We start from the raw sequence: 13,075 nt of genomic DNA, 5'->3' as shown, positions 1-13,075 counted from the left end.
TGTATATTGCCATGAACATCTCTGAGTGGTCCAGACTGTGGAGGGCGCATAAGGAAGTGATTCCTGGCTAGCTTGCTCTCTTCTCTTTTGATTCCACCTCATCTCATCCTAATCACCTCTATCTCCCTCCTCCTTCTTCTCTTCTCCATGTAACTCTGTGAATCTATCTGGGTGTCTCCACTGTGGAGAAACGCTTCATCTTTAACCTAAATGTTTTATCAATGGAGCTGTATAGATGAAAAAGTCTTGAGGCTACTGTAAAAATAAGACGGAAAACCAGAGCAGGAGGCTTAAGTCCAAATCCTAAGAACACCAGAGAACTCCTGACTCCAGGGAACATTAATCAATAGGAGCTAATCAAACACCTCCATACCTACACTGAAACCAAGCACCACCCAAGGGCCAACAAATTCCAGAGCAAGACATACCACACAAATTCTCCAGCAACACAGGAACATAGCCCTGAGCTTCAATATACATGCTGCCCAAAGTCACTCCAAATCCACTGACATCTCATAACTCAGTACTGGACACTTCATTGCACTCCAGAGAGAAGAAATTCAGCTCCACCCACCAGAACACAGACACAAGCTTCCCTAACCAGGAGACCTTGACAAGCCGCCAGTACAACCCCACCCACACCCAGGAAACTCCACAATAAAGAGAACTCCACAAACTGCCAGAATACAAAAAGGCCACCCCAAACACAGCAATATAAACAAGATGAAGAGACAGAGGAATACCCAGCAGGTAAAGGAACAGGATAAATGCCCACTAAACCAAACAAAAGAGGAAGAGATAGGGAATCTACCTGATAATTCCAAATAATGCTAGTGAAAAAGATCCAAAATCTTGAAAACAAAATGGACTCACAGATAAATAGCCTGGAGACAAGGACTGAGAAGATGCAAAAAAGGTTTAACAAGGACCTAGGAGAAATAAAAAAGAGTCAATATATAATGAATAATACAATAAATGATATCAAAACACTCTGTTTTCAGAGTGTAGAATAATGGAGGCAGAAGATAGGATTAGTGAAGTAGAAGATAGAATGGTAGAAATAAATCAATCAGAGAGGAAAAAAGAAAAATGAATTAAAAGAAATGAGGACAATTTCAGAGACCTCTGGGACAATGTTAAATGCCACAACATTCAAATCATAGGAGTCTCAAAAGAAGAAGACAAAAAGAAAGACCATGAGAAAATACCTTAGGAGATAATAGTTGAAAACTTCCCTAAAATGGGGAAGGAAATAATCAGCCAAGTCCAAGAAACCCAGAGAATCCCAAATAGGAAAAACCTAAGGAAAAACACCCCAAGACACATATTAATCAAATTAACAAAGATCAAACACAAAGAAAAATATTAAAAGCAGCAAGGGAAAAACAACAAATAACACACAAGGGGATTCCCATAAGGATAACAGCTGATCATTCAACAGAAACTCTTCAGGCCAGGAAGGAATGGCAAGACACACTTAAAGTGATGAAAGAAAATAACCTACAGCCCAGACTACTGTACCCAGCAAGGATCTATTTCAAATATGAAGGAGAAATCAAAAGCTTTACAGACAAGCAAAAGCTAAGAGAATTCAGCACCACCAAACCAGTTCTCCAACAAATGCTAAAGGATCTTCTCTAGACAGGAAACACAGAAAGGATGCATAAACTAGAACCCAAAACAAAAAAGTAAATGGCAACAGGATCATACTTATCAATAATTACCTTAAACGTAAATGGGTTGAATGCCCCAACCAAAAGACAAAGCCTGGCTGAATGGATACAGAAACAATACCCCTATATATGTTGTCTACAAGAATACCTACCTCAAAACAAGGACACATACAGAATGAAAGTGAAAGGTTGGAAAAAGATATTCCATGCAAATAGAGACCAAAAGAAAGCAGGAGTAGCAATACTCATATCAGATGAGTATTTAAAACAAAGGCTGTGAAAAGAGACAAAGAAGGACACTACACAGTGATCAAAGGATCAATCCAAGAAGAAGATATAACAATTATAAATATATATGCACCCAACATAGGAGCACCGTGATATGTAAGACAAATGCTAACAAGTATGAAAGGGGAAATTAACAATGACACAATAATAGGGGGAGACTTTAATACCCCACTTACACCTATGGATAGATCAACTAAACAGAAAATTAACAAGGAAACACAAGTTTTAAATGATACAATACACCAATTAGACCTAATTGATATCTACAGGACATTTTACCCCAAAACAATGAATTTCACCTTTTTCTCAAGTGCACACGGAACATTCTCCAGGATAGATCACATCCTGGGCCATAAATCTAGCCTTGGTAAATTCAAAAAAAATGAAATAATTCCAAGCATCTTTTCTGACCACAAGCAGTAAGATTAGATCTCAATTGCAGGAGAAAAGCTATTAAAAATTCCAACATATGGAGGCTGAACAACACGCTGCTGAATTATCAACAAATCACAGAAGAAATAAAAAAATAAATCAAAACATACATAGAAACGAATGAAAATGAAAACACTACAACCCAAAACTGTGGGACACTGTAAAAGCAGTGATAAGGGGAAGGTTCATAGAAATACAGGCATACCTCAAGAAAAAAGTGAAATAAATAACTTAACTCTACACCTAAAACAACTAGAAAAGGAAGAAATGAAGAACCCCAGGGTTAGTAGAAGTAAAGAAATATTAAAAATTAGGGCACATGATATTATACATGTTTCAATGCCATTCTCCCAAATCATCCTACCCTCACCCTCTCCCAGAGTCCAAAAGACTGTTCTATACATTTGTGTCTCTTTTGCTGTCTTGCATACAGGGTTATTGTTACCATCTTTCTAAATTCCATATATAAGTGTTAGGGAACACATGTACACCCATGGTGTATTCATGTTGATGTATGGCAAAACCAATACAACACTGTAAAGTAATTAGCCTCCAATTAAAATAAATACATTAAAAAAATTAGGGCAGAAATAAATGCAAAAGAAACAAAAGAGACCATAGCAAAAATCAACAAAACCAAAAGTGGTTCTTTGAGAGGATAAATAAAATTGACAAAATATTAGCCAGACTCATCAAGGAAAAGGGAGAAAAATCAAATCAATAAAATTAGAAATGAAAATGGAGAGATCACAACAGACAACACAGAAATACAAAGGATCATAAGAGACTACTATCAGCAATTATATGCCAATAAAATGGACAACTTGGAAGAAATGGACCAATTCTTAGAAAAGTACAACTTTCCAAAACTGAACCAGGAAGAAATGGAAAATCTCAACAGACCCATTATAAGCACAGAAATTGAAACTGTAATTAGAAATCTTCCAGCAAACAAAAGCCCAGGTCCAGATGCATTCACAGTTGAATTCTACCAAAAATTTAGAGAAGAGTTAACACCTATCCTACTCAAACTCTTCCAGAAAATTGCAGAGGAAGGTAAACTTCCAAACTCATTCTCTGAGGTCACCATCACCCAATACCAAAACCTGAAAAAGATGCCATACCAAAAAAAAAAAAAAGGAAAGAAAACTACAGGCCAATATCACTGATGAACATAGATGCAAAAATCCTTAACAAAATACTAGCAATCAGAATCCAACAACACATTAAAAAGATCATACATCATGACCAACTGGGCTTTATCCCAGGGATGCAAGGATTCTTCAATATCTGCAAATCAATCAATGTAATACACCACATTAACAAATTGAAAAATAAAACACATATGATTAATTCAATAGATGCAGAGAAAGCCTTTGACAAAATTCAACATCCAGTTATGATAAAAACTGTTCAGAAAGCAGGAATAGAAGGAACATACCTCAACGTAATAAAAGCTATATATGACAAACCCACAGCAAACATTATCCTCAATGGTGAAAAATTGAAAGTATTTCCCCTAAAGTCAGGAACAAGATAAGAGTGCCCACTCTGACTACTACTATTCAACATAGTTTTAGAAGTTTTGGCCACAGAAATGAGCAGAAAAAGAAATAAAAGGAATCCAGATTGGAAATGAAAAAGTAAAAGTCTGTTTGCAGATGATATGATCCTCTACATAGAAAACCCTATAGGCTCTACCAGAAAATTACTAGAGCTAATCTATGACTATAGTAAAGTTGCAGGATATAAAATCAACACACAAAATCCCTTGCATTCCTATACACTAAAAATGAGAAAATAGAAAGAGAAATTAAGGAAACAATTCCATTCACCATTGTAACAAAAAGAATAAAAAACTGAGGAATATATCAACCTAAGTAAACAAAAGACCTATATATAGAAAACTATAAAACACTCAGGAAAGAAATCAAAGATGATAAAATAGATGGAGAAATATATCATATTCATGGATCGGAAGAATCAATACAGTGAAAATGAGTATACTACCCAAAGCAATCTATAGATTCCACGCAATCCCTATTAAGCTACCAACGGTATTTTTCACAGAGCTAGAAGAAATAATTTCACAATTTGTATGGAAATACAAAAAAATCTCGAATAGCCTAAGCAATGTTGAGAAAGAAGAATGGACCTGGAGGAATCAACCTGCCTGACTTCAGGCTCTACTACAAAGCCACAGTCATCAAGACAGTATGGTACTGGCACAAAGACAGAAATATAGATGAGTGGGACAAAATAGAAAGCCCAGAGATAAATCCATGCACCTAAGGACACCTTATCTTTGACAAAGGAGGCAAGAATATACAATGGAGAAAAGACAATCTCTTTAACAAGTGGTGCTCGGAAAACTGGTCAACCACTTGTAAAAGAATGAAACTAGAACACTTTCTAACACTATACACAAAAATAAACTCAAAATGGATTAAAGATCTAAACATAAGACCAGAAATTATATAACTCCTAGAGGAGAACATAGGCAAAACACTCTCCGACATAAATCATAGCAGGATCCTCTATGACCCACCTCCCAGAATATTGGAAATAAAAGCAAAAATTAATAAATGGGAGCTAATTAAAATTGAAAGCTTCTGCACAACAAAGAAAACTATAAGCAAGGTGAAAAGACAGCCTTCAGAATGGGAGAGAATAATAGCAAATGAAGCAACTGACAACGAATTAATCTCAAAAATATACAAGCAACTCCTGCAGCTCAATTCCAGAAAAATAAACGACCCCATCAAAAAACGGGCCAAAGAACTAAATAGACATTTCTCCAAAGAAGACATACAGATGGCTAACAAACACATGAAAAGATGCTCAATATCACTCATTATCAGAGAAATGCAAATCAAAACCACAATGAGGTACCATTTCACTCCAGTCAGAATGGCTGCTATCCAAAAGTCTACAAGTAATAAATGCTGGAGAGGGTGTAGAGGAAGGGGATCCCTCCTATACTGTTGGTGGGAATGCAAACTAGTACAGCCACTATGGAGAACAGTGTGGAGATTCCTTAAAAAACTGGAAATAGAACTGCCTTATGACCCAGCAATCCCACTGCTGGGCATACACACTGAGGAAACCAGAAGGGAAAGAGACACGTGTACCCCAATGTTCATCGCAGCACTGTTTATAATAGCCAGGACATGGAAGCAACCTAGATGTCCATCAGCAGATGAATGGATAAGAAAGCTTTGGTACATATACACAATGGAGTATTACTCAGCCATTAAAAAGAATACATTTTAATCCGTTCTAATGAGGTGGATGAAACTGGAGCCTGTTATACAGAGTGAAGTAAGCCAGAAAGAAAAACACCAATACAGTATATTAATGCATATATATGGAATTTAGAAAGACAGTCACAATAACCCTGTATGCGTGACAGCAAAAGAGACACAGATGTATAGAACAGTCTTTTGGACTCTGTGGGAGAGGGAGAGGGTGGAACGTTTTGGGAGAATGGCATTGAAACATGTATAATATCATATGTGAAACGAATCACCCGTCCAGGTTCAATGTATGATACAGGATGCTTGCGGCTGGTCCACTGGGATGACCCAGAGTGATGATATGGGGAGAGAGGTGGGAGGCAGGGTTCAGGATGGGGAACATGTGTACACCCATGGTGGATTCATGTTGATGTATGGCAAAACCAATAAAGTATTGTAAAGTAATTAGCCTCCAATTAAAATAAATAAATTTATATTAAAAAAAAAAACAAATACTGGCATAAAACACCATCTGATACTCTACAAATGCAGACTAGGCTATAAACTTAAAAGATTTTGGCAATTAACAGTTCAACAAAACAAAACATATTTATAATTTATACCTTTGCTCCATCTGAAATACTGTCCCAGTTTCCACCACTCAAAGAGAACTTTCCATTGCCTATACGCAGCAGTATCTCTTCAGGAGTATCATTGGGCCCATTAGCAAAGGGAGTGTAGCTATTAATAAAAAAGATTCAAATATACATGAAGGCCTAACCTACATATTAAATCTAATTGAAAATGATGAGTATAGAACTACAAGCATATATTTACTATAGAAAATTAAGACTATCACCTAAAATTTCCCTTTACTGTTCATATAAAATTTTACCTTCCAAACAATGAACTTAATGATTTATATAATGAAATGAAAAGTCTTGCCTACATCAATCTTTTTTTACCTTTGATCTGTGAATCAGTGTAAAATAAAGGTAGTTGTATGTAATAATACATTCTGAAAATCAACACAAATTTTTATTCACAGGCATAAGTTAGGAAACCAAATATACCTATTATGAAGAAAGTAATTTTATACATTTATCGAATAGGCTCAAATTTATCAATATTATCAGTGAAAACAAAGTAACAATATTTTTAACTAATGTCTATGAAAAACTGGTTAAATATATCAATATAATAGAAAAATCCTTTATAGCCATTAAAATTATTACATGGATCAACAGTAACAGATAGGAAAACAAATACACTGTATGAAGTTAAAGTGGTTTAGAACATTATTACAGAATGACAAAAAGTGGTCACTTTTGTACCATTTTAACAAATGGTACCATTTTAATGGTACCTTTTTAAAAATGGTATTCAGATTTGGGAATAGATTTATGGCTAAAAAGTATGAGAAAGATGCCGTAATATGTTAATTCCCTCATAGTTGATATAACACTAAACACACATACCTATGCACATACACACAAAATGCTTTGTTTAGTCATAAAGTAAGTATTTGAAAGTACCTGCTGCTGCTAAGTCGCTTCAGTCATGTCTGACTCTGTGCAACCCCATAGACGGCAGCCTACCATGCTTCCCGTCCCTGGGATTCTCCAAGCAAGAACACTGGAGTGGGTTGCCGTTTCCTTCTCCAATGCATGAAAGTGAAAAGTGAAAGTGAAGTCGCTCAGTCGTGTCTGACTCTTAGCGACCCCATGGACTACAGCCCACCAGGCTCCTCCGTTCATGGGATTTTCCAGGCAAGAGTACTGGAGTGGGGTGCCATTGCCTTCTCCGTTTGAAAGTACCTATCTGGAAATGATATCCAATGGTTTGAAACCAATACTGCTGACTGCTGTTCACATGCAAACATTAGCTACTCTTAACTTTTAGCACTTGCTGTGGTCTATAACTAAATATTTTGCACATATTTAAAAGTACATGAAATGTACTGACATATATGATTACGGTCAATCCAATAAATAACTTGGAGTCACTATTTTCATAACTTATCTTTATAAATCTCCTGCTATGGCAAGCATATTTAATTATCAGTTTAGTTCAGTTCAGTCACTCAGTTGTGTCCGACTCTTTGTGACCCCATGGACCACAGCACGCCAGGCCTCCCTGTCCATTACCAACTCCCGGAGTTCACCCAAACTCATGTGCATCGAGTCGGTGATGCCATCCAACCATCTTCTCCTCTGTCATTCCCTTCTCCTCCTGCCCTCAATCTTTATATTTAATTATACTAAATGCCTTTTTAAAGCTGGAGAAGGAAATGGCAACCCACTTCAGTATTTTTGCCTGGAAAACTCCATGCACCAAGTAGCCTGGTGGGCTAAAGTTCAAGGGGTCTCAAAGAGTCGGCCACAACCGAGCACATCAGCACAGCCTTTTTAAAAAAGTCATACCTAAGGACATTTCGATTACGTTAAAATTCTTCAAATTCTATTATGCATTAGACTTTGCTAAACCTAGCCTTTATCTACAGTTATAAATGTTTACTTCTAAATAAAAGTGCTACTTATTATTAAGAATAAAATAGCACTTGTATTATTTATAAACTAACAGTATTCAACATAATCCAATGGCTACATTTTTTAGTATTTCTTTATTCTTTTAACACATCTGCATGTGTTTCTGTATTTTAATATTCTGCTACTATTTTATGTAGGTTTGTTATAAAGCTCAATCACACTGAATCTCTACTGCCAAGAGAACCAAAATTCAAGTACTTAAAAAAAAATAACATCAGCAAGTTCAGTGGATAAGCACCTGTTGAACTGTGAAATGATTTTATACTAAGGTAAACATTTTGAAAATGTAATACACTTAAACATAATTCTTATCAAAATAAGAATATATGCTTTATTTTTAGAAGTTTTAGTCCCAGTTGAACAACCTTTTAATTATGTGTTTAAATAATGCCTCATTAAACACCTTATGTTTTTGTAAATTTTATAAGTATACAATATATAATATTTTAGAATACTGATAGCATTTTCCTTAAGGTAATTTTCATCTGTCCTCTTTCTAGACGAAAATACACAAGTGAAATTCAAATAATGATGTGAATTAATTTGAATATATAAATTTCTTACCCAGCCAACATTGTATAAAAAAGGACTCCCAGACTCCAAATATCACAAGCAGCATCATAGCCTTGTTGCATAAGAACCTAAGAAAGGAAATACTCATTATCTGGTACTACTCAGTATAACTCAGTTTTGTCATCTAAAAAAAAGTTGTGTTTCTAATAATCTCACAAATGCTCACAATTTAAAAACTTAGCTCATTTTAATATTTTCAAAATTAATTAACTTAAAGGCAAAGTTTTCTGCAATTAACAAACATTCAATAAGTGACTATTAATAAGGTAATTAAGCAATATGAATGATACAAAAAAAATCCTTTTTTAAGATATGATCCCTGACCTCAATGAACCTTCACTCCACCTCAGGAAAATCAGACATATCAAAATTTAAAACAACATGTACAGAGTGCTTCATATATTACACGGAATATTGAATTTTATTTTATTTTATTTTTTCAGAATATTGAATTTTAACCCTGAAACTGATTCTATGAGATAGATATTATTTCCATTTTGAAGATGAGAAATCTGGGGCAAATGTTAAGTAATTTGCCTGCTATCACAAACCTAATGAGTGGTGGAGCACTTACTCTAGAGCCTGTGCCTTTAACATCTATGATAATTGCTTCTCTACTGCACAGGAGATGCTAAGATCATATATAATCTTATGAAAGCAAGATGAATTTATATTTTACAAAAAAGACTCAGGTTTTTAAAAATTAGTATATTTCTGGATCAGAAACACACATTTGATAAATTCTGAATGGTTTCATTAATTTTGATATCATAATTTAGGTAGCTCTTTTTTCTCTTGAGGCTAGCGTTAAATAAATATGTTAAATAAATAACATATTCATTATATATTCATGTGAATTTTCCCTGTGAATTTAATAGCTAGTCTGAGGTGAAATGAGCTCTTTTTATTAAATTTAGAAAAACAAACCCACTGATAAAGCCTTTGTAAATAGAAGCAAAATAGAAACATTATTAACGCATTAATACTGGGGACTGCATAATCACCAGAATGGACATTTCATTTATAAAAGTCTAAACATATTAATACTTGGCTATGACAATGGCAAAATATGAATAATAAATATCTACCTTAAAATTCAGGTATATATTTATTATAATTTCTATATTTATATATAAAAATATATAAATTCATTTAATATAAATTTATATATTTATAAAATTTATGTACTTTATTAAATGTTATATATTAAATTAAATTTGTATATTTTATATATTAAACTAAATTTATATATTTGTAAAATTTATATATTTTATTAAATTTTATATATTAAATTATATTAAAATTTATATATTTTATTGAATTTTATATATTTATAAATTTATATATAAATTAAAATTTGTACATTTATATATTCATAAAATTTATATTTTGTTAAATTTTATATATTTATAAATTTATATATAAATTAAAATTTATACATTTCTAAAATTTATATATTTTATTAAATTTTATATATCTATAAATTTATTATAATTTATATATACTTATATTTATAATGTTTTTTTCCATAGTCAAAGTATATAAGAACACACATATGTACAAACTTGAGAAGCTGAAGAGGTTATCAAAATACCTATATAACTGGCTAAAATAAGTAACACAAGTGGAGACTACAAAGGCCCTAATAAATAATAAGGTAGAGCTAAAACAATTCACATCATGATAAGTCTAACCTGGCATCCTCTAGTGAAACATAAACCTCTCTTGCTTTATTCCCCTTCTGTCTTTCCCCTTCTCATGACTTCTCGCAGTTCTGGGCATCACCATGTTTTCTCTGGTTCCCTTAGGACAGTATTTTTGAAGGTTCCCAGATGATCCAGTGCACAACCAAGATTGAGGGACTGCTTAGGAACTTCTTGTACAGGCAAGGTTTAAATAGTGAGTCAGAAATAGGTATTGCATATCCATAACCTTCCAAGTTAATGAGAAGAAAGGCACTAGAGGTGTCATATTGCTTAATGTAATTAGGGCCAACCATGAAAAACCTGTTTCAGTTTTACCATACACAAACCCAGTTTGTCTGACTAAAGAAGGGGTAGTCTACTTTTGTTCTAGAGCAGGTCTCAAAGTCCTATAATAATAAGAATATACAGCCATAAAAGAAACAAGACATTGTGGCAGGATGAATCAAAGTGCTACGTTGCTTCAGTCCTGTCCGACTCTGTGCAGCCCTATGGACCATAGCCCACCAGGCTCCTCTGTCCACTAGATTATCCAGGGAAGAATACTGGAGTGGGTTGCCATGCCCTTCTCCAGGGGACCTTCCCAACCCAGGGTTTGAACCCGGATCTCTTATGCTTCCGGCATTGGCAGGCAGGTTCTTTACCACTAGAGCCACCTGGGAAGCCCAAGAATGAAAGAGTACCCTGTAAAAAGTTACGTGTTTCACACCTTATTTGCATAAAGTTAAATACAAAGAAGACAGAAGTCAGAATTAAAGTAGTTACTGACGTAACCTTCTCTCTCATTTGGCTTCCCAAATGAGCAAAATGTAAGAGATTCTCATTTCCTTTGCTCTGAAGTTCAAATTAATTCATATTTGTAGCAAAATACATGAAAGCCCAAAGCCAGAGCAGGGCAGAGTAATTTCACATTGACTTTTTTTTTTTTTTTTTTGGCTGTGCTGGGTCTTGGTTGCAGCATGTGGGATCTTCATTGCAGCATGCAGGCTTTTGGTTGCAGCATGAGGGATCTAATTCCCTGACCATGCCTCCTGCATTGGGGAGCATGGAGCCTTAACCACTGGACCACCAGGGAAATCCCTCACATTTACTTATGTAAAAGAATTGCAGACACAGCATCCATCCAATGTATTGTAAATTCCTTTAGTTCAGGATCATTCTTAGACCTCAGTAGGCATTAAATATTGGTTGAATATTAAGATAGATTTGCTTTTTAAAAAAGAATAAAATATTTTTGAGATATATTAATTTTTGTGAAATAGCCATAATAGAAAAGTACATCTATTAAGTAAGTCTTAGAAGGTGACTAAATTGATACATATCAAAAAAGGAATGAATTATTCCTTACTTATTGTTAAGCTGAAATTGTACTCCTAATTTGTTTCTCTTTTAGCAAGTAAGGGCTTTTTATGCACTGTGATGAAATAATGAATTTATATTCTCATAAATGCTATTATTGAACTTCCCACATGGATCAGTAGTAAAGAATCCACCTGTCAATGCAGAAGGCGCAGAAGACGAAAGTTCAATCCCTGAGTCAGGAAGATCCCCTGGAGGATAAAACGGTAACTCACTCCAGTATTCTTGTATGGGAAATCCCATGGAGCCTGTCTGGCTACAGTCCATGGGGCCACAAGGAGTTGGACATGACTGAGAAACTGCACACACATGCACAAATGTTATTATTTATTCAAATATCTACATGGACACTTGAATCTTTCTGATTCTAGTTTAAAAGATAACACATTTCATACAATTCACTAATAATTTTTGAAAGAGTCTGAAATTGAAGAAACAAATCTTACCCCAAACCTCTGTTTTATATTTATAACCATTAATAAATATGCATTCATTGCTGGCAGAGACCTCAGACTTGATAATAAAACTTTTCAAAGCATTTTGAAAATAAAAGTAATATCCTAGCCAAAGGTAGTTCAGACATTAGAGGCATTAGTTACAGAGAAGTGGTCTCTACTTGCCTACCTGAAAACCTTCACTATTACAATGCTGAAAGTGTCCAACTACAATGGAAGTCTACTAGGATAAAAAGCATCAGTGAGCTATATCCTACTCTGCAGATTTGCACTAACTTGAAAATGTTTATCTAACCATTAATCTAAACATAGACATGTATATTTTTCATTTTACTGTCTGTTTTTAAGATCTTTATTTGGGACACATTCATTCTTAACCTTTTCCAGGGAAAAGTACCCATTATACCAAGGAATCTAGGTCCACAAGATTAAGTGAATATTAAAAAAATCAGCTATTAAAATGGTTACTCTATAATCTACTGTTGTGTCTACTGCATAAATATACTATAACATTTATGACTATATATTCTATATTTTATAGAAGAGCCTTATCCTCAATATTCTATATTTGTATTCTATAAAAATATTAAAATGTCCTAGAAAAGCTAATTTTTTAAATGTCTAAGTTATATCCCTTACACCTGAGGGCCTTACAATAACCCCTTCTTGGATCATGCATGCATATCAATTTTCTATGAATATACTTAAAATGTAGATTAAAGCACATCCTCTGGACACATATAATTTCTTATAGGGCAAATCTTATTAAAACCCTATAAAGCAGGTGTTATATTTCTTCCTCAACAT

General features: G+C 34.2%; 1 protein-coding gene across 1 annotated transcript in view; it reads right to left on the bottom strand.

The window, feature by feature from the left end:
* RPS6KA6 (ribosomal protein S6 kinase A6) overlaps positions 1-13,075 on the bottom strand; it is a 180,040-nt gene that overhangs the window by 44,767 nt on the left and 122,198 nt on the right. The window contains exons 14-15 of the mRNA XM_070366584.1: positions 8,743-8,819; positions 6,253-6,370 (exon numbers count right to left, since the gene is read on the bottom strand). Of these exons, the coding sequence (XP_070222685.1) occupies positions 6,253-6,370; positions 8,743-8,819 (195 nt within the window). The remainder of the gene's footprint in view (positions 1-6,252; positions 6,371-8,742; positions 8,820-13,075) is intronic.

The sequence above is a fragment of the Bos mutus genome, chromosome X, assembly GCF_027580195.1.
Source record: "Bos mutus isolate GX-2022 chromosome X, NWIPB_WYAK_1.1, whole genome shotgun sequence".
Taxonomy (NCBI): domain Eukaryota; kingdom Metazoa; phylum Chordata; class Mammalia; order Artiodactyla; family Bovidae; genus Bos; species Bos mutus.
The sequence above is the reverse complement of the archived record's forward strand: the minus strand, read 5'-3'. Positions and strand labels throughout refer to the sequence as shown.